This window comes from Acanthaster planci, linkage group LG21 (assembly GCF_054643075.1).
Source record: "Acanthaster planci isolate LZ-2023a linkage group LG21, COTS_SCS, whole genome shotgun sequence".
Classification (NCBI taxonomy): domain Eukaryota; kingdom Metazoa; phylum Echinodermata; class Asteroidea; order Valvatida; family Acanthasteridae; genus Acanthaster; species Acanthaster planci.
The window spans coordinates 3,031,734-3,053,506 of NC_141797.1; the positions used below are offsets into that span (position 1 = coordinate 3,031,734).

Sequence of the window (21,773 nt, forward strand, 5' to 3'; positions counted from 1 at the left end):
CCAATGAGACATTGTCATTGACTTTCACGTCAATGTGTGTGCCACCATCATCTAAACATAAGTCATCAGTATATGTGAGTCGGTGATGTTTGTAAGTGACAACGTGCAGGGGCCAATCACAAACCAGGCCAAGTTATTGGTCATTTCACTGTGTCAGTGATTAAAGCTTATATTGTGCCTGTAAGCCCGATGTGTGTGTCAATACAACTAAAAAATCAGTAGTAGAATAGAAACGCGTGATGTGTGAGTGACAACGCACAGGGGCCAATCACAAAGCAGGCGAAGCTCACCAGTCACTGCTCAGGAAATGGCTGGCCAGTTTAAAGGCACAAGTGGCCGCGTCGCTCCTTAGAACAACAGCCGTCTATCTTTAGTTCTGAATGGTAGCCTGAGAGAGAGTAGAGTGCCTTTACTATAGCAAGGTGAGTGTTTAATAACGCAAGTTTGCTCAGGACGATACAATAACCAGTGCTTTGAATATCCGCAATCTGGTATTTGTTCAAATTATCCGATTGCTTTACTGTTCCCTGTACAACACATCCTATCTGTAACTCTTAGATGACATTGGTTGAATTCACTTTGTGATTGTGATTCTCTTAGTTAATACACACATGGCTGAAACCAAGCAGCAACGTACCAGTGCACTTGGTTTGGTTGTCTCTTTCTGATCAGGGGATTATGTAACGCTTCGCGGATTAAAATTCCGTTGAACATGAATGCCGAACATTCTGAAATATGGCTTTTGTTGTCATGATATATAATTACTGAAGGTCTCTGAACTGAAATTCGATAAATTCTGATCATTGTCTTTGTACAATTGCTTGTTTCAGTCCCAAAAGTATGGAGATTTAGTAAGGCTGCATGGTGTGTCTAACTTTTTTATGTATCTAGCAAAGTAATGTTGAAACACATCAACAGCATTCTGCACTTAAACTAAACACTAGTCTGGTTCTTGTACTTTTGTCAGCAGAATAGCTTTGCACTCAAGGTATTAAAACTATTTTTCTCATGCTTAGTCAAGGGCATACAAATGAACATATTACCTACAGGTTCCTTATCTCATTAAGTGTCTAATAAAGTCAAATGTGCTTTGCTTCGACTTTGGAAGAACACACCAACATTTAGGCATTAGCGTGAGGAGTAATTTCGCCGAAGGGGAGAATAATGCCAATCTGCTCACGGATTATTTCAACCAATTTAGCGATCAAAACATGGAAATTGTCTCTATGAACTGCATTGTGTATAACACGAACTATTCCCCTGAGTACTTTGATTTGCTGATATCAATTGTATTCTTTCGCTTCCTAAACTCCTGTAAGACCCATTTTATAACAAAATTAGGCTGTTCCGCAGCAGCTGCACGGTAAGTGGTCCAGTCATTTTCATATTTGAAATAATATCTTGTTTCAAATTTTAGTTAAATGTGTTTTTGATTTTTGTTTGATTTTGGGAAAATAAAGTTAAATAAGAGAATCACGCAGTAATACATGTATGCAGGGTGAATAAATACCTTAAAAAGGTTGTTTCAACTTCACATTCATAACAAAAGAGTGTAACCCTTTAAAATTTTTTACCTGGACTTATATAGGCATTTTTCTTCTATTAGTTTGCCATACACATTAATTTAATTAGATGTTATGGCTCCAATTTCTATTATGTTCCCAAACAAATTAAAGGCAAATCCATTTGCTTGGACCATTGCCCTTCTTTTGTCCAAAACGGTGGGGAGAGTTAAGGGGAAAGTTGGAAAATGACTTGCCCAGCCATGAATATGTGAAATCGGGAGTGACACCGCATAACGTGAGGTCAATGTTCATGATAGCCGTATCCATTTTTAGAGAAAATGGGTTCATTTTCGTCATTGAGAGTTTGAAATATTCTTTCCAATCCGTCTTAAGCTTTTGCTCGCCTCAAAAATTAGGGGATATTCAATAAACCATCCTCTACTGGGATTTACGTCCGTGACATGGACCAAAGTGGGTAAATATGCACCTTTACACTTAGTACTTCCACCTTTCATTGGAAGGCTTTAATGTTATTCTTTTATATTTGCTGAGCAAGATTCATCAATAAGAAGCCATCTCTCTTCATGTTTAACTGTGTGTTAATTTCAGAACATACAGTGGTCCTTTTCGTTTTTGACTTCAAAAGATTCACTGCGATATCATGGTAAGAGTCTTTGTGATATCCACATTCCTGTTGTTTACAAATGCAATATGTTATTAGCGCCAAATGTAATTGTAATTGAATAATGAATTTTACTAATTAGGGATATAAAATTAACTGTAGTTTTCGTTCAATTGGGCTTCTTCATCTTAGCACTGAGTACTTTGAGCAATTCGAGAAAAAGCACCTTAATTTTTTTCCAACTGTTACTCTGGAGATAGTGCGTTTCTTTAGCATGCTAAGTTTCAAATGAGCAAACAAAGTTCTCGCAGGGTATGAGCAGGGACGAGAGAGGTGCTCTCTCCTTTTCAAAACATTTTCCAGGTGCATGAATAATTAATGATTTGAAATTGATTTAATATGCCTTTTCGATTATGTTAAACGTAACTGAGTAGGTTCTTGCAGTTGACTCTTGTCTATGACGCAACATGCAGAGTTTAAGTACCATATCTGCTCTGAGCGGTACAAAAGACAGCAGCTTTGTTGGTACTCACCACCGAGGCGCGCGTTTATCATGGAGAGCAAAAGTCCATTTGACGCGAAGCACGCTGAATATGCGTAACAAACCTGTTCCAGAATGGATGGTATGTATGTTCAAGAACATGCAAGAACGCTCTTGGAAATTTACCAGTATCTATCGTTCTTTTGCCCTTGGGTTTACAACTTTGGGCGGATACTATAATATATGTGAGCACAATAATGCTTCATGAGCCCCTTTTAGCGTCAGTCTGTGCGCCAGTGGATGTCTAAGACCTATTCGCAAGTGGCATTATATCTGGAAATATTGGAGTTTTAAACTAGATATCATGTTTTTGTAATCCTCTTGCTGTTCACTGGGCGTTGGAGCAGCCACCATTTTACGGATTGTACCATTGCATTATGTTTTCAGGATGACAGTAAAATAGCTTTATTTTTGCGTTAGGAAAATCCATTTCAGTGGATTAAAATTAACATTGATCAGATTCAATTACTTTTCCTTTATTTTAAACTGTTAACTTACTTCAATGAAAACATAAGTTGGTCATCTCGCACCGAAAAGCTGTCAATCTGAGCAATTAAATTTATCTTTTAGCAGCTGAAAAATTCATTGCTTTTTTGCGTTGTATCTTGCCGTTGCTTGATGCTATTGCGTCGTGCCGGCTAGTCTTGCGGTCGTATCGTGCGTATCGTACCATCGTGGCGTCACGTCGTGCCGACGCACCATCGCGTCGCCTGTCATTGTCTGGTTTTTATACAGTGTCCTACCGTCATGCTGTTACGATGAATGTCATTGTACGGTTTTTTAACAGTGTCCTACCGTCATGCTGTGGCGTCCTGGTTTCTTGCTGTCGCTTGTGTCGTTGCACCTCCAGTCAGGCAGCTGCGTCGCATCGTGCCGTCATGCCATTCTGTTTACAAAATGGCTGCTGATTACCAATGCTAATAGAGGGCGTATGTCACAAGTCCTGGAACAAATGATAAGCGTGCATAGGTCCTACAAGATTTGATTATACATAATTGGGATGGAACTTCAACTCCCTCCGTAAGGGCACTTTTATTTGCACAAGTATTAAGGTGACGACGAGAACAAGATGCAACGGCACAACGCAACCGCACAATTCAACGAGGCGAGTGCACGACGCGACGGATGGAGGCCAGGACGGCACAGGTTGACGTCGCAACGAAACAGGGCGACAGCTAGTTGCAACGGCACAATGACACGACGTAATGTATTCAAGACTACAAAAAGTAATGAGAAAGGAAGCCTTGCTGCGACACCACGGAATGACGCCACGGAGCCGTTGTATTGTTGCGATGTGATGTCACGTCGTGACGTCTTGGCTATAGGACGACGCGACGCAATTTTGACGGCTAAAAAACGCCATAAGCCAGAGCAGTTCACTTATCACAGGCCGGCTCAAAGCATGGTGGTTCACCTTTTTAACTTTAACATTATTGGTCTTGATGGAACACGGCGCAGTGGTTTAAGACCCAGACATTCGGCCTGATTTATGTTTTTCAATTTTGAACAAAAACCCTTTCATTAGAGTCTGAAAATCAAATTTTAAGTGAAAAGTTTTAAAAGTTCTGTTTTTGTGATATTAGAGTTTTAATGTATAGGCTAACACAAGTAGAAAATAAAAAAAGATTCAAATTTTGTTCCAATGTAAAACATCTGCCAAGGTAAATAAAACTTCGTTTAAATATAAAATATTGCTTTTTTATGTTGCCTAGATGTACCTCTTTGAATGGTGTAGAGTATCATATGGGTCGATTCTTCAGTGATACGGTAACCTAAAATTGAAAAAAGTCAACTAAAATACCTCTTTTTAAAAATATTCACTATAAGACATTTTGAAGACTACCTTCTAGTACCCTTGGTAGAATGCCATAAATTTGTAACATATCAAGGGAATTAATATCCCTTGTCAAGGTAAAATGCCCCTTATACCTGTAACAGACGAATTTCCACGCCCTCTGTTGACATGAATAGTCCACGAAATTCAGCAACATGTGCCCGTACATTTTTCTCTCCGATCCCACATGATTTGTACGATGTCATTGCATTGAATACCTAAGTGCCGAAGCCAGTTACATTTTCGACGAAGGTAAATCTCTTTAGTTGTGCTTGATTCGCCCATCTACGATGAAATAATATCATCTTGCCACTAAGTGCATGGGATGTGAGATGCATTGTTGAGGAAAAACAATGCCCAAAAAATTACAAACGAACAAAGTGTTATTGTTTTGTAAACTTGACCGGGATGGAGCACAGTATGCGAGCAGAGAGAAAATGGTAAACACTGTTTTAGCCAACCAGACGTGTTTTCTCAGAGGAAGCCTGACAAATCACTTGGACTGATCCAGTAAAAAAAAAAACTAAAAACAAACAGACAAAGGGTTATTGAACTGTCATTGTGGTGTAGAGCAGGCATTAAAGGCCTTTATCTAAACACAGTAGAGCTTTATTTCCTGGAACTTTTCCAACCTAAAACAAAGCCAAAGGTATCCATCAGACTCCTTATAAGAACCCCTCAATCTGCAAAGCAACATATTTCACATTTTTCTGTCTTCAATGACCAGGAAGACGGAACTCTCTTACGGTGACATCTGGAGTAAATACCTAAAAGACAGGGTGGTTCGGGCACACCCACATGGGTACACAACAGGCATGGGGACTTGAGTAGTGTTTTGTTGTGCCTGCTCACTGAGGCATTGTCCAGCAGTGGTAGCCTTAAAAACTGGGGTGTGGTTATGTGTGACACACGCTGTGACACAGGCCTGTGGTGAGATAGCAAACGTTTGAGCGATTGCTCTTAAGCCAGAATTTTATGAAGCCTTCAACCTTGTTGCCTTGATTTGCTACCCCAAAGTTTGAGGAGAAAAGTTTGAAGAGAACAGGCAGGCTGCGGTAATTTGCAGTGTGCTGTAAGACCTACTGAAAGTGTTCTTTTTAATTTTTTTTCTAATATTTATCCATTAGTTTTTGGTCTGGTATATGTTAGTGCTGTTACTTTATATATCTTTGACAATGCGGAGTTCCAAAGCCAATTTTAGTGACCGTTTTAATAATGAAGTTTCTCCATTTGGGAATGAAAATTAGCAATATGGTTGAATGGTACACAAATGTTTGCCGTAAGATGCACATGTGTACTAGCGAACACATGTATGATTATTAAATATTTCAGGGCTCCTAATTACGGAGTCGGAACTCCCATAATTGGACCTCGTTGAGTACCGTGACACGATCAACCCAGGTCCTATATTGGCCAGATAGGGACAGCAAGTCTGCTGGAGGGGGACACGGCTACCTACCTGCCTCTTGGTCTACTTAATCAAGACCCGACTCACGTGCATAATCCTCGAAGGATCGGCTGAGAGTCATGTAACATTGGCGCATCGGACAAGAGACCAACTCTCCCTTTGAACTGTCAGAATTTGAGCTACTGGTAATAATTAACCAGCCCATCAGCCTTCTAGTTTCTATGAAACCATTTTTTTTTTACTGTTAACCGTCTGTATTTTGCTCTCCCATCATCAGATTGTTTTTGTGGCTTGTGTATTTGTAAATACATTAGTTTCCATTGAATTTTGAAGTTAACTTATTTGTTTGAGTGTATTGGGTAATTTACTGTGCATATATTTCGTGTCAGAGGGTAGGGGGACCCAGGCTTGTGCGAGGGAGAAATGTATGAAATTAAACAAATCACTGCCCCCTTTTCATCCCAGAATTTTTCTTTGATGAATCATTTTTAATTTTTTGGACAGAGCCATCTCCAAAACAAGTGACACATTATCAATTCTTGTTGCAGACGCTTGTCCAAAAAGGGAAAAGCTGATGTTCTCACTCATCCGAGAGTTAATCCCCTAGATGAGTGGGACCTCGCAAACGAACGCGATATTAGATGAGATGCAAGTAAAAGCCGAGGAAAATGGAGTATCCCAAATTCAGCTACTTAATCAAGACCCGACTCACGTGCATAATCCTCGAAGGATCGGCTGAGAGTCATGTAACATTGGCGCATCGGAGAAGAGACCAACTCTCCCTTTGAACTGTCAGAAATTGAGCTACTGGTAATTATTAACCAGCCCATCAGCCTTCTAGTTTCTATGAAACCATTTGTTTTTACTGTTAACCGTCTGTATTTTGCTCTCCCATCATCAGATTGTTTTTGTGGCTTGTGTATTTGTAAATACATTAGTTTCCATTGAATTTTGAAGTTAACTTATTTGTTTGAGTGTATTGGGTAATTTACTGTGCATATATTTCGTGTCAGAGGGTAGGGGGGACCCAGGCTTGTGCGAGGGAGAAATGTATGAAATTAAACAAATCACTGCCCCCCTTTTCATCCCAGAATTTTTCTTTGATGAATCATTTTTAATTTTTTGGACAGAGCCATCTCCAAAACAAGTGACACATTATCAATTCTTGTTGCAGACGCTTGTCCAAAAAGGGAAAAGCTGATGTTCTCACTCATCCGAGAGTTAATCCCCTAGATGAGTGGGACCTCGCAAACGAACGCGATATTAGATGAGATGCAAGTAAAAGCCGAGGAAAATGGAGTATCCCAAATTCAGCTACTTAATCAAGACCCGACTCACGTGCATAATCCTCGAAGGATCGGCTGAGAGTCATGTAACATTGGCGCAGGGGAAGAGACCAACTCTCCCTTTGAACTGTCAGAAATTGAGCTACTGGTAATTATTAACCAGCCCATCAGCCTTCTAGTTTCTATGAAACCATTTGTTTTTACTGTTAACCGTCTGTATTTTGCTCTCCCATCATCAGATTGTTTTTGTGGCTTGTGTATTTGTAAATACATTAGTTTCCATTGAATTTTGAAGTTAACTTATTTGTTTGAGTGTATTGGGTAATTTACTGTGCATATATTTCGTGTCAGAGGGTAGGGGGACCCAGGCTTGTGCGAGGGAGAAATGTATGAAATTAAACAAATCACTGCCCCCTTTTCATCCCAGAATTTTTCTTTGATGAATCATTTTTAATTTTTTGGACAGAGCCATCTCCAAAACAAGTGACACATTATCAATTCTTGTTGCAGACGCTTGTCCAAAAAGGGAAAAGCTGATGTTCTCACTCATCCGAGAGTTAATCCCCTAGATGAGTGGGACCTCGCAAACGAACGCGATATTAGATGAGATGCAAGTAAAAGCCGAGGAAAATGGAGTATCCCAAATTCAGCTACTTAATCAAGACCCGACTCACGTGCATAATCCTCGAAGGATCGGCTGAGAGTCATGTAACATTGGTGCATCGGAGAAGAGACCAACTCTCCCTTTGAACTGTCAGAAATTGAGCTACTGGTAATTATTAACCAGCCCATCAGCCTTCTAGTTTCTATGAAACCATTTGTTTTTACTGTTAACCGTCTGTATTTTGCTCTCCCATCATCAGATTGTTTTTGTGGCTTGTGTATTTGTAAATACATTAGTTTCCATTGAATTTTGAAGTTAACTTATTTGTTTGAGTGTATTGGGTAATTTACTGTGCATATATTTCGTGTCAGAGGGTAGGGGGACCCAGGCTTGTGCGAGGGAGAAATGTATGAAATTAAACAAATCACTGCCCCCTTTTCATCCCAGAATTTTTCTTTGATGAATCATTTTTAATTTTTTGGACAGAGCCATCTCCAAAACAAGTGACACATTATCAATTACTGTTGCGGACGCTTGTCCAAAAAGGGAAAAGCTGATGTTCTCACTCATCCGAGAGTTAATCCCCTAGATGAGTGGGACCTCGCAAACGAACGCGATATTAGATGAGATGCAAGTAAAAGCCGAGGAAAATGGAGTATCCCAAATTCAGTTACTTAATCAAGACCCGACTCACGTGCATAATCCTCGAAGGATCGGCTGAGAGTCATGTAACATTGGCGCATCGGACAAGAGACCAACTCTCCCTTTGAACTGTCAGAATTTGAGCTACTGGTAATAATTAACCAGCCCATCAGCCTTCTAGTTTCTATGAAACCATTTTTTTTTTACTGTTAACCGTCTGTATTTTGCTCTCCCATCATCAGATTGTTTTTGTGGCTTGTGTATTTGTAAATACATTAGTTTCCATTGAATTTTGAAGTTAACTTATTTGTTTGAGTGTATTGGGTAATTTACTGTGCATATATTTCGTGTCAGAGGGTAGGGGGACCCAGGCTTGTGAGAGGGAGAAATGTATGAAATTAAACAAATCACTGCCCCATTTTCATTCCAGAATTTTTCTTTGATGAATCATTTTTAATTTTTTGGACAGAGCCATCTCAAAAACAAGTGACACATCATCAATTATTGTTGCAGACGCTTGTCCAAAAAGGGAAAAGCTGATGTTCTCACTCATCCGAGATTTAATCCCCTAGATGAAGTGGGACCTCGCAAACGAACGCGATATTAGATGAGATGCGAGTAGAAGCCGAGGAAAATGGAGTATCCCAAATTCAGTTACTTTGTTTTATATGACATAAAGAGAAAAACTGTCGATGTTGGCATGAGTCTTTCTGCAGATGATTTCTGTAATGGAAATAAGTTAATTTAACTTTTTTGGCGATATCCCTACTACTTTTGGGAATCTTTGAGCTGGCTTCACTTTAATTTATATTTTGTAATAATATTTTGTGGAATAGAGAATAAATCAAATCAAACCTAGCCTTTTAATTACTCCCCTCGATAAGGCAAAATGAACTCCGGCAGGTATTCCATTTATTTCATGAAGACGTATTTGGCAAACTGTAAACTCAACAATTTATTTCAGAATTTGACTGGCTTTTAAATTTGGGTACGAAACCAATTTACATAAAATAAAAAGCAACCATAAAAATACTTGAACAAGTCACTGACACATTCATATATTCTTTATTTAATTAACATTAAATCAACAACAAAAATTGTTTGGATACCGCACCGGTACAGCAGAACAAACAGTGCAAACATTTATGCAAACAAATCCGAAGAGGGCGCTATGTATAAGTAGTGCCCTCTTTCAGATTTTGCTCCCGTTTTTGACCATTTCGGTGAATTCTCCGGTTTAAATATTTTCAATCCAGTTTTCTGTATTTTGAGATGATGTTCCAACATGCTTGGTATAGTTTTAAGGAATTTTGACCCTTCATTGTCTCGATATCGACTGATGTCTGTGTCAAATATGGTTTTCCCCACTGTGCTAGGCGTGGTATTTTTTGGCGTAGAAATAAACGAAATATGCAACGTCATGCATACCCGTTCAATGCAGTTGGAGTTCCAAGCACGGACTAGCCTTACGCGATGTGATCATTCATCGCAATCTGATTTGGTTTATGTTTCAAAGGCAGGTCAGCCAGAGCTCTAAGCTTTCCACAACCTGGTTCAATGCATGGCGGTTGGCACACGTTTAGACATTTTTATACACAGACACGCCAAGTTCATTAAAGCAATCGCAGATGGGGCAGCAGAGTGCACACAAAGTATGGAATCTAGCAGCCTGACTGCTCAAAATAAGCAGGTTCGTAGGGGGTTAACAGCATACTTGATGCTAATGATGATTCTTGCGTATGGGTGATGCAAAACTATTTCCTTTGCATGCACAGGTCAACCTTTTTACTTAATCGTTTTCTAATCCAAAAAAAATTGAAACAAGTAAGGAACTTAACATTTCGAAAGCACAAAGGACACCATCTCTTACTAGGTGGCGTCTCAGTGCTGCATTCTTAACATTAATTTATAGATGTCCAATGACAATTTGAATATGAATAAAGGACGTTTATATCACTATTTGTTCTCTCTCCATTTGCTGGTTGTTTTTCATTTGGTAGAGGCTGTTTGGGCACGTTGTGTCCTGACAAAACTGGGTGCTAAATAATTCCTGATTTCATTGGATACAGGTCTCCTAGACACATCAAGGTTTTTCGATCTTATTACATAATGTATTACCATTATTTGTGGCCCCACATAATCATTTGTCTCCGTCTCTTTTCCTATTTTTCTAAATTTTTCACAGGCAGGTTTTGTTCCTAATTCCTCTGCTTTCCCACAGATGCCTGTCTGTTTTGCCATCACCTTATCGTTTGTTATCCTTCTGGGTATCTCCATCACACCACAAGCTTCCATTGCTGGGCCGACACCTGCGGGTGGTGATGGTCCTTGGTCTCAGGTGTGTCCGATGTGCTGCCAGGGACCTGCTGGGACACCTGGAATTCCGGGCCTGCCAGGAAACCAGGGTCAGTATGGACCGCCAGGGGTAAAGGGTGATACTGGAGTCAAGGGTCAGAAGGGTGAGATTGGTCCAATTGGCGCTGTTGGCAACCCTGGCCCCAAAGGGGATGATGGAATGGGCCTGCCCGGTAAGGTAGGTCCAAGAGGTCCATCTGGTTTAGTTGGAGTCACCGGGGAATCGGGGATCAAAGGTCAAAAGGGCGAGCCGGGGGAGACTCCAGATAGCTCTGTCCAGCAGGTGGCATTCACCGTGACACGGAGAACCCACTCGGGTACCTCTGAGAGTTACAGCACTCGTTTGTCCTTCGAGCAGGCGGAGACACTTCTGCCGGGCACCAACTTCGATCTTCCGACTGGGACATTCACGTGTAATGTGCCGGGCACCTACGTGTTCTCGTTTTCTGTGTGTAAATATTACTCCATTAGCGAAATCTGGGTTTCTCTTAGGAAAAACCACGACCCGATTGTCTATGGCGGTAGCAGCGACGTAAATCGTTATGAGCAGGTGTCTGGGAGCGCGGTGCTTGTTCTGCAGCAAGGAGACTTGGTGTATTTGGCCATGTACGGTAGGGCGTACACCGAGCCAACCTTTCCCGCCACTTCATTCAGTGGATTTCTCCTTTACGCCCAATAAACATAAGGAGGTATTCACTGAGTATAAACAAGTCAAGGTCACTGGGGGCAATATGTTTATTTCATTTGTTATTTTCAATACCAAAACTACAGTCCCAATATTTTTAAACATCTAGCCTTTCCCACACATTTATGACCGTAACCAATTTCCAAGAATTGCAATTTCCACGGGAGGTGCTTTCAGTCGCAATGTGTTTCAAATTTATGCAGCGTTGTATACATTATGAGATACGGTACCACAGACTTCGTTCATCGAGCGTCTGCCAATTTCTCCTGCTGTCTTCGTGTTGGTAACATATGATTTTTTGCTGTTTACTTTCCATTTCTTCTGAACAACAAAGTACACAAAACCAAATAATTGTCGTTAGAAATAATCGTAATCATTCTCCGATGTAGCACTTGAGTAATTGCGTGCACTTTTATATAGTTTTTGTATTGAAAGTTTCAGCCTGCACTGGCCTGTCCTACCTGGAGCTCAATAATAATAATGATGTTAAGGATGGTATGTGTTTAAGTCGTTGTGACGTAATTCCAATGGACAGACGAAGGGGTCAATATCTGTGAAGTTTAAAACAGGTGTTCACTTGTAGCAGATCTTCATGAAATTTAATATGAAAAGAATTACATCGAAATGTAATTTCTAAAAACGATGCCTTACAATGATTGCACCTCAAAATAAATAATAAGACTAGTTCTCATCTAGTTCATGTCACTCAGATCTTTTTTCACGTGTGTACTATTTGAATACGTTACCATGAGTTCATGCTTCCTAGCATCCAGTGCATAAACTTTATAGCATTACGCAAAATATATGAACCGAAACTGTGTCAGTGAAGACTTTTTATTTATTTAATTATTTATTAACCCTGACCCCCTATGGGGTATGTAAAATGGTATTGAAATTGGAGGATTTGGGACTGTTAGGGTTAATACAATCTCTGCTGGAAATAGAATTAACAGGTAAAAGGGCATTGACGTCATAATCATTTTTACAACGATTGATTTTGATTTGAATAAAAGGGTTGTGTAACCCAATGCATGTTCTTCTGAATCAAAAAGCGCAACAACAGTTGGATGGACCATCAACTGCTTATTTCCACTGTTAGTTACCTGTTTAGGAGCTTAACGTTCTCAATTAGGACTCACCACTGGGATAAAAAAGGCTGTTGGTCTGGTTCCTGAAGCACCCGCTGGGGCGACGATCTGGGATCTGCAGTGGCGTTGATGCCAGTGCAGAAAAGCGCCTACGACTCCATAGTGTGCAGCAAGTTTACAGTTCAATTACAAAGAAAGACAGCGACGATGTTGACTAACAAGTGTTCACGAATGATGACGAAACGATGTATGATGGATGACTATAGAAACGGAAGAACCCAATGGCACGGAAAGCCAGTAATACCGTAGAACAAACTAAGATGGCGAATTTGTCATGGGCGTTAGTTTGTTGGACTTTCCTTCCTTCAGAAGGCACTTTGACGTTAAGCATCAAAGTACGGCGGGCAGTTTTGTTTTGAGGGAAATTTTGGGATGAAGAGGACGGAAAATGCAAGCCTTTGCAATAGCCCATTATGAAAACTAGTGCCCCTGTTATGGTGGCTGTGGGCAGGTGGAAACTGTAGGTAGTTCGGACGAAAGCTTTGCCCTTAAGTCCCTACTTAATTGGATGTCAGATACACGAAGTAATTAATCGTTTTTCGTCCCCCTACATTCATACTGATCCCCTAAAAATGAACTTTCCACACCCATGCTCTGGATTCTCTTAATTATCTTGTTGTCCAGAGACACGAGTTAACAAGTGCTTTAAATGCAAGTACTCACACATGTATTGACATTCCTTGCTACTTCACTTGTTTTATGCAGTATCACGAATGAAATTTATTTTATAAGCAGTAAGAATGTAACAGTGAAGGGACAACACGTTTGAAATGTTATTCATATCGATGACAACTAACCGTATCGTTGCATACAAATGTAAGTTCTTCGTGTTTGACATTAATCTACTGCCTATATATTTACAACATTAACGCGTAACAGACGGCAATGTTGTATAATCACACTTAAGTAATCACGATTGTTGAAATGTACTGCTTCTACGTGTATACGATTGCTTCTGTATTTTTTTAAATTCACTTTTGTTGACCTGAGTTATTTTTTTGCCAAATGTCAAAATCTTAAAGGCCACAGGATGTACTTTATAGTTGCCTTTTAATTTGTGTTAAGTGAAAGATGTGGCTGACAACGAATGCGTGTTTATTTCTAGGGTGGAGACAATTTGGGGTTTTCTTTTTAATGTCTGTCTGGTCGTTTCTATCTGTATAGGAATCCTCACCCACCAAAATCAGGAGGTAGTATGAATTGAATATTCAAATTGCCATAAACTTAGTAATATGTTTCAAGTTTATGACAACTTGAATATTCAATTTATGATATCTTTAGTATCTTTGCCTGATCTCGTAAACTCTTAATTAATAGGGGCCTCTTAAAACATCACCTCGCAAAAGATAGATCCAATTTAATGGCTCTGACAATCAGTCAATATCGTTAAACTTTTAGAGTTAAAAAGTACTCTGGGCACAGAATATTGTCCCAAAAATGCTTAGATTGCTCATGCAGTTCTATTTAATATCTTTGAGTGCAACATAATTCATATTGTGTTATTAATGAAAAGAATAAATTGTTTCTGATTTTGTTAAAATACCACTGTTTAGGTGAACTCTGCAAACGACGACATGTTCATAAATCGCTAGATTTGTTCAGAAAATTGAATTTTGTATCCATGAATTTAGCATCGTGTTTTTAATGACAAAACCTGTATGGGGTGTTGCAGAGACAAAGCTGTGGAAACTGCTGAAACTGTTGAAAGGGGTGCTTTTTGCCAAATCCAAAATTTACTTTTTCTTTGGGCAGTTTGCCCCAAAAGGAAACAACCAAACACCATTCGTATACAACAATGCTATGGAGCATGTTGCATGAGCAGAACTTAGCTCTGATTCAACCATTGTCTGAATTTACAAAAAATAAAATACATTAGGGCAAGTGTTTTGCGTTTATACAAGAGTTGAACAGTGAACTTTCCCGCTTGAGTGACTAAGGGAGGGTGCGCTTTCCTAGCAACCTGAAGTTGCCAGGGGATTACGTAACTTCCACCCGGTCATGCCTATTGTTAAAATAAATGTGCCTTTTATTTGTATTTGCATCTGCCGTTTTAGTTCCTGATTCACTTTGTTTATATGCATGGGTTTTGGATAGAGTAGATCTTGAGTGTGTGTTTGTCGGAGACCGATTTTGATCTTCAAAGCGGTATCATTGAGTGTGCAAACTGAGATGTTTTTGCTAGTGACCGGTACGAACTTGTTTGAGGTCTCTGAAGTAGCAAATGCCAATTAGCCGGAGACAATCCTGTCCTGGCAAGATCGGAAAGTGAGATATAGCGAAAACAGAGCCAATAAGATCCTTTAGAACCCGGTTTAGGGATATTTGCAACACTCAGTCAAGACGCCGTCAAATTACGTTACGTGAACTAGCCGTAATTTAAATATTTTGGCTTCTAAGAGATTGCCCTGTGTAAATTATTTGACACATAATGACAATACAATGATATGATTTGCAGATCAGTATGATAGTTTGTTGATGCTCGACAATTGTGAACGTATATATATCAGATATACTGTTTCAAACACAAGGCAGTTTAACTAAATATGAAATTTTGTAACTTATGCAATTGGGAAATGGAAACGTTTGAGTAATTTCCGGCATGAAATAATTGCTATGAAACTTTCACATGATAATATTTAATCTATTGGCTGCAGCCTGTCGCTTTAGAGAATTTCACTTGCATCCACTCATACTTGAACGTAAAATAGTTCTGGAAAACCTGTAAACACCTGGTCAAGCTGTCCTTGAAAGGAGACTACGCTTGACTCTGCAACCTTGCTAGAACGCCACAGAACGGGAATTGGAGTATGTATCTTTACTAGTCGCAGGAGTAACCACATTTATCATGGTCTCATTAAGTTTGATTAAAGAAAGGAGTTTACCAAATATCCATAATTAAAATGCGCTCTCGCAATCCCGGCAGAAGAAACAAGTAATGAGCTTAAGATAATTCATCTCTTTACATTTAAAGGTTAATTTTTCCAAATATCTTCTGACTTCAACTTAATTTTGTAGGGAAACCTTTTGGCAAAGTTTGTCCAATTGCGTCACTGACTATTTGCTTCAATAGAAGCTGATCGACCCAAAGACACGAAAAGCTTTTCTCAAAGGAAGTAACGAATGCATGGAACATACTTTCGTAATGAACAAACTTAAGGCAAATGCCATAAATACCACAAAAAAATCCATGTATGTTATATCCCTTGATTTAGCCGATGCATTCGGGTTGGTCGAACATAGTCTTATCTACTAAGATAAAACGCAACAAAACCCCTGACCCTGTTTGCCTGTACATTCAAAATCTTAACTCAAGGCTTCGGGGTGAGGTAAAGGGACCTGGATGGTGGTCAGATTCTTGCAATTTTCATCGAGGAGTCTTCCAAGGTGATTCACTATCACCCATAATATTTCTAGCAGTTTCCAATCCCATCATGCAACACCTCATGTTGAAAGAAGAAACTAATGGTGATTGCCTTAAGGGAAAGCGTTCCATAATGTTGCCATTTGCTGACGATTTTGCCTACTGACGACTGATAAAAGGAACCCCCCCCTAAAAAATGATGGTAAAGGTTTTGGAATTAACAAGGTCCATGAAGTTGACTCTCAAACCAGTAAAATGTAAGACCATATCTACTCGTAGTGGTAGTCCTGATGATTCTATTTCTTTTTTAATTGGATGTGGGGGTAGGATCCGGCTAGGCAGTGTTTGCTCCTTACGATGAATATCCCCGCGGAAGGCCACATTTTCTTAGTGTTTATTTTTATAAATATCTACAACAATTTTGACGAGTCAAGAAACGGCTGGTGAAGACCGAGACTCAAGCTTTTCATTTACGGGTAACTATTTCTATTTTTAATTATCGACCAAACCTGTAAAACTGGTGACCCTGACATTTCTACACAAATAGACATTTCTTTAGTTCATTGTAGCTAATGATGATTCATTGCTTTTTTCGCTTCAGATTTGCATTGACATAATTTTAGTAAATATTCTAAACCAGCTGAATTTAAATTTCTAGGTGATTGTGTCACTCACTGTGGTGCTAAAATTAACAACCTTACTGGCCCTGTCATACGTAAGCTTCACACTTAACCGCACGAGAACCTAGTCACCGTACGTATGTATAGCCGCAGGTATAAACGACCTTACAACTTTTGTTTACGACTAAAATCGTGAAAATCGCGTTCTCGAGCCGTCGCATCATAGTGCAGAAAGTTTGTTTTCATAGCTGAGGCAATTTTTAACTGCACGACCTGATACGTACGTGGCGTTTGCAACTATTCCACCCATCTGGTTTGCAAAGTTCCAGAATAGCAAGAAACTCTCAAATCCAATTTTGTCTGAAACTGAGCTTTATTGTTTCAACGCAACCTCGATGCAACCTTGGATGATGTAAATAGTGGAATCATCCATCACAATCTCATCGAACAACACAGAGTTACTCTCAGAACATTGTCTTGGCATAATTCTGTTCGGAAGACTACAAACAGAACTCGTCGTGGCAAAACCACAAGAGTTGTAAGAAACCATTTTGTTCATCCCTATGACGGTCTACATGGTGATTCAAAACTAAAACAGCGTTGGTTCTTTGTATAGATCTTTTGCTTCTGACCTCCAGATACTTAGAAATTATTCTTCAGTATAAGGAATTAGAGAAATCTTCTGCAACTTGTAAATACTTTGTGTACATTATCCTTTTTTTTCTCATGATGGCCAAAGAACCTGAGGTAGTTTAGCCCTTGTCGGTCGTGAGTCTTAAATTGCCACCCTTTGGCCGCATAACCCTACCATATGGTTTGCACAAGTTGAGATGCAGTTCCAAACTCGCCAAATTACAAATCAAGCAACAGAATTTGCTTATGTAGTGTCTTCACTTCAACCGGTGATCGCTCAAAAGGTTAGGGATCTGTTAATTAGCCCTCCTACAGTAGATCAGTACGACACATTAAAATCAGAGCTAATTAAAAGAACATCAGATGCAGAGCAAAAACAGCTCCACCAACTGTTAATCTCCGAGGAACTTGGTGATAGAAAGCCATAACAGCTTCTTTGCCGTATGAAGCAACTGTTAGGAGAAAATAAACTTGAAGAGAGAATCTTAAGACAATTATTTCTCCAGCGGTTGCCTCAAAATGTGCAACTTATCTTGGCATCCTCAAGCGAAACTGGAGACCTAGAGCAGTTGGCAATTATTCCCGATAAAATGTTGGCAGTTGCATCTCCACCCACAGTAGCAACATCTACAGAAGTAAATGCAATTTTTTCATCAAGATCACTAGAAAAACGCATAGATGAACTGCAAAGTCAGGTTAGCAAACTAACGACTTTACATCGTGAACTGGTCGTAAATGATGCAAGTAAAGGTAACCGTGACTTTAGCCGTGGGTGTGGTAGAGAACGCACTAAAAATAAGATTACTGAAAAACATAGAAGTCCTTCCAAGTCCAAAAACGTACTGCATGCTGGCTGGGATTGATTGTACCATTGGCAACTTGTGGACAAAGCAGCCAAATATGTCAAATCTTGTTCTTATACAGAGACTAAAGCGAAGGCGGCAAACCAGGAAAACTAGAAAGAAAGCAACTAGGGACAACTGGTTTGACTGGCAAAACGAAAAGTTGTTTATTTTTTTATTACAGACAGAACTACTGGTACTACATTTTTATTGATACTGGCGCTGAAGTTAGTGTCATTCCACCAGCTAATAACGATAAGCGCGGTGGTCAGTATCCAGTGTGAGCGGTTAATAAGACCCACATAACCACTTACAGGGAGATATCTATGACACTGAATATCGGATTAAGGCGCGATTTCAAATGGATTTTTTGTTTTCGCAGCTGTACCTGTGCCGATTATTGGCGCCGATTTTCTCAGGCATTTTTCTGTAGTGGTAGATGTTAATTAAAACCCGCAGATTGATAGATTCACAGACTGAAATCGCTGTTCACGGCAATGTAATATTTGTAAGCTCACCAAGCCCATTATTTGCTATGCCTAACAGTGACGATGCGTACACTTCCTTGCTTAGTCAGAATCCAGAAACAACAAGATCAATTAGAAACAATGTTTGATTAAGCACAACGTCACTCATCAGATAAAAACTTGAAATGCTTGACTGGGTTCACATAAACGCCATTAACATTGGCTAGGCCTTGCAACCCGAGGTGTTGCCCCTGTCTTTATTCATAGTCCAGATGGACTTGCCTTGCCCAGGCTGTGTGACATTTATCCAGAAACTCCTTGCCCAGGCTGTGTGATATTTATCTAGAAACTCATTCACGATGCAAGGTGCTTGGTAAATGCAGATCCTTGGGTCACCATTGTACTAGCCTGGGAATTGGAACAAGAACCCCAGTGGACCTGAAAAATGGGTAAATTTGGATCGAGGCAGTTGCACCAAATCTACACCGATGCCTCCTCCAGATTCGAGCAATCGACATGGTCAAGGATTAAGACTGAGATTAAAAATTTCTTTTATGACGAGCAACTCAAATTTTGGTGTAATTACACCAGCCCCCTTGTTCAGCAAGGTAACTTGCTCAAACTAATATACTTTCAATCACTGGACCATGCATGGAAATCACTAATTTACAACTTACCTAGAGGGGTTTTAAGCTTTGCTGCTTGTGCATCTATCAACACTTTACTTATACTCAGCAATTTGTGTATTTGGGGCAAGAGAACTACTGCTAATTGAGTAACAGATAAGTGCCGGTTTAACACAAAATTTCCGTCGGTTCCCTACCCAAGGCCCTTCGCTGGGTAAAAAATTCTGAAATATTTTGAAATATTCTGAAAAATTCCCAAATTCCCCTTTCTAAAATTTCTAAAATGGAACAAATCATAATTGAAGTACATCGCTAATCACAATATTACGTTGCCTCAACCACACCGCCCTTTGCGGCTAAACAAGCGCAAGGACTTAATTCAAGCAGTGAGAAATTATACAAAACATTTCAAAATTTATATCGTCCAGTTGTCACAGGTACGCAAGGGCGAATCTTGAAAAAAGTTTCATTGCCGCAATTACAGCTTTTATTAATCCAGAATTATTTCGACAATAAGACATACAGAACGATAAAAGATGAAAAGGCAAATACCGAAATATGGAATTAACACCGCGCATTTTTAATGACGATGCAGTTCAGTTTCTATAACGCGCAAGAAAGACGTCGAAAAATTGGCATTGAAACAATTAATTGAAATAGGTACTTGGGCTATAGATTACAAACGGCGATTAAAGTCCGATTTAAAAAGGAACGGCCAGAACAAAAAGATTTTTTAAAGCTGTTTTTACTTTTGGTCAAACACCACAGCGGTGTATTTTGAATCAGATGTTAAAAACGAGTTGGAAGAACAAAAACAGAAGCTTTAGATAAATTGATAAACATGTCCACAACGGATTTGGTTGGATAATCGATGAAATTATAGCATTCTTTGTTAACATAATACTATTTGACAATGGGTACATACAACAGTGTTATCGTCACCGCTATGTGTTTAGCTATTGTTCGAACGATTATTTGCATAAATCCCATCCGATTATTTGCATTTCAGTTATGTAGTTACGTAACGCCCTTACCCTCCCTGTGTAGCATTGATACGAGGAGGTTTGTGCTCAGTTGTGTTCACGCTCCTGACCGACTCACTTCTTTATACAATTCTGTAGCCACCTTTTTATTTTAAGTTTGGTTCTATTTTTTTTTCAAGAATCAATTCACAGTGTACATCTATATCTTTGATTTCAGTTTATTACAGGATTGTGTTTTGTGAAATGTCCTTTAGTCTACACCATTATTGCATGCTGTGTACAGTTTTTATTTGTTCGTGTTCGTACAGCACCTTCTCACCAGAATACCACCCGTACGCCCCAAATCATATCCGCATATATCACTGTGTGCTGTTGATTTTACCCCCGGAAACGATTGTAATTGTATGGTCTCTGTTCATGTTAAATGATTTTTTTTATTATATCGAGAATTGCTGGTAAACTAAATGTTATAAGCTGCTGTTCCGACTATAATGCCAAACTGTGAATATTTTATATTTCTGTAAGTTTAAATGTTTAATAGGGGGAAAAGATTTGTCAGACCTTTGGTCTTCTTTTTTCCAACACACAGTGACAGGTAAGTTCTTTCAGCATCGTAGCTGTCAGTTAGAAAAAAACACGCCCCCTGCCACCACACAAACTCACAAGTCCTCTCAGTTTGTTGACAACCTTAAGGTTCCCTTGCTCTGCCTCCCCAAATTTCCTGGCTGCAGAAATTAGGGGCGAGTAAACAAGGTACAGATATGCGTGATCGACAGCCTGGTTCCTGCCTCAAAAAGAGAGTGAAATAAGTGAGGGGTTAGGAGTAGCATGCTGGCCTTGCCCGGCCAAGGTGTCATGAGATGCCCCCACTAGGGGAAACATTCTCGCTGACACTCACTCTGCTCCACTTCTGAAGAAATCGAGTAACATTGACGCCGAGGCAACCTCAAGCCCCGTATTAATATATAGGCAATACGTCAGTTCTATGCATTTTGTGTTCTCCAAAGTCAACATTAATCCTTCTGATATGTTGCGTTGCATGTGCACTACTGATATCCAATGTGCTGTTATAATGGAGGGAGGAAGTACCAGCCATGTAATACGTGCATCAACTTCCTCAATCATTTCCTGGGAAATTCAATAGGTCAGTTCATTGCAGTGTGTGACATGGAATGTTAACAGTGTAGTTGGGGTCATTACCATTTTGTTTCAATCAAGAATTTAAATTCTTTTTTTAGGATTCAAACCGACACAGTATAATAACTTCGTTTTTATCTAAAGAAAAATAATATAGAGAGTGAGTGCACAATTTAGAAGAAACCAATCGTTTGCATCGTGTTCGTTACTACAGGGGTTAAATTACTTTGTCAAAATGTCGTACTATTTCTCTTTTTCTCCCTCAGAATGCATAATCTAGTCGTGAAGGCATTTCTTGGCAACAAATAAAAATGTAACACGCCCATGCAAGCAGTGGAGTTCCCGTTTATGCATGCAGTATGTACATTTGTAGCCAATTAATTAAAAAAACAAAATGTCAAAGTATATGTCAGTAATCTGGCAAACGAATATACTTGAGAATATACTTATACTTATATCCTCAAATATACTTGA

The 21,773-nt window shown here is 39.4% G+C and overlaps 1 protein-coding gene and 1 pseudogene across 2 annotated transcripts; both read left to right on the plus strand.

Moving 5' to 3' along the window:
- The first annotated feature begins 337 nt into the window (after positions 1–337).
- LOC110989734 (uncharacterized) lies at positions 338–14,676 on the plus strand. Of its 2 annotated transcripts, XM_087131331.1 has the most exons (3): positions 338–422; positions 2,115–2,169; positions 10,664–14,676. In XM_087131331.1, exons 2-3 carry the CDS (start codon positions 2,167–2,169, stop codon positions 11,474–11,476), a joined length of 816 nt encoding a protein of 271 aa, XP_086987457.1. In that variant the 5' UTR covers positions 338–422; positions 2,115–2,166; the 3' UTR covers positions 11,477–14,676. The 2 variants fall into 2 exon arrangements, with proteins under 2 accessions (XP_086987457.1, XP_022110009.2); XM_022254317.2 differs by lacking the exon at positions 2,115–2,169 and having other exon boundaries at positions 343–422.
- Positions 14,677–17,174: 2,498 nt separating this feature from the next.
- Positions 17,175–21,574, plus strand: LOC147795687 (uncharacterized; annotated as a pseudogene).
- The last annotated feature ends 199 nt before the right edge of the window (positions 21,575–21,773 follow it).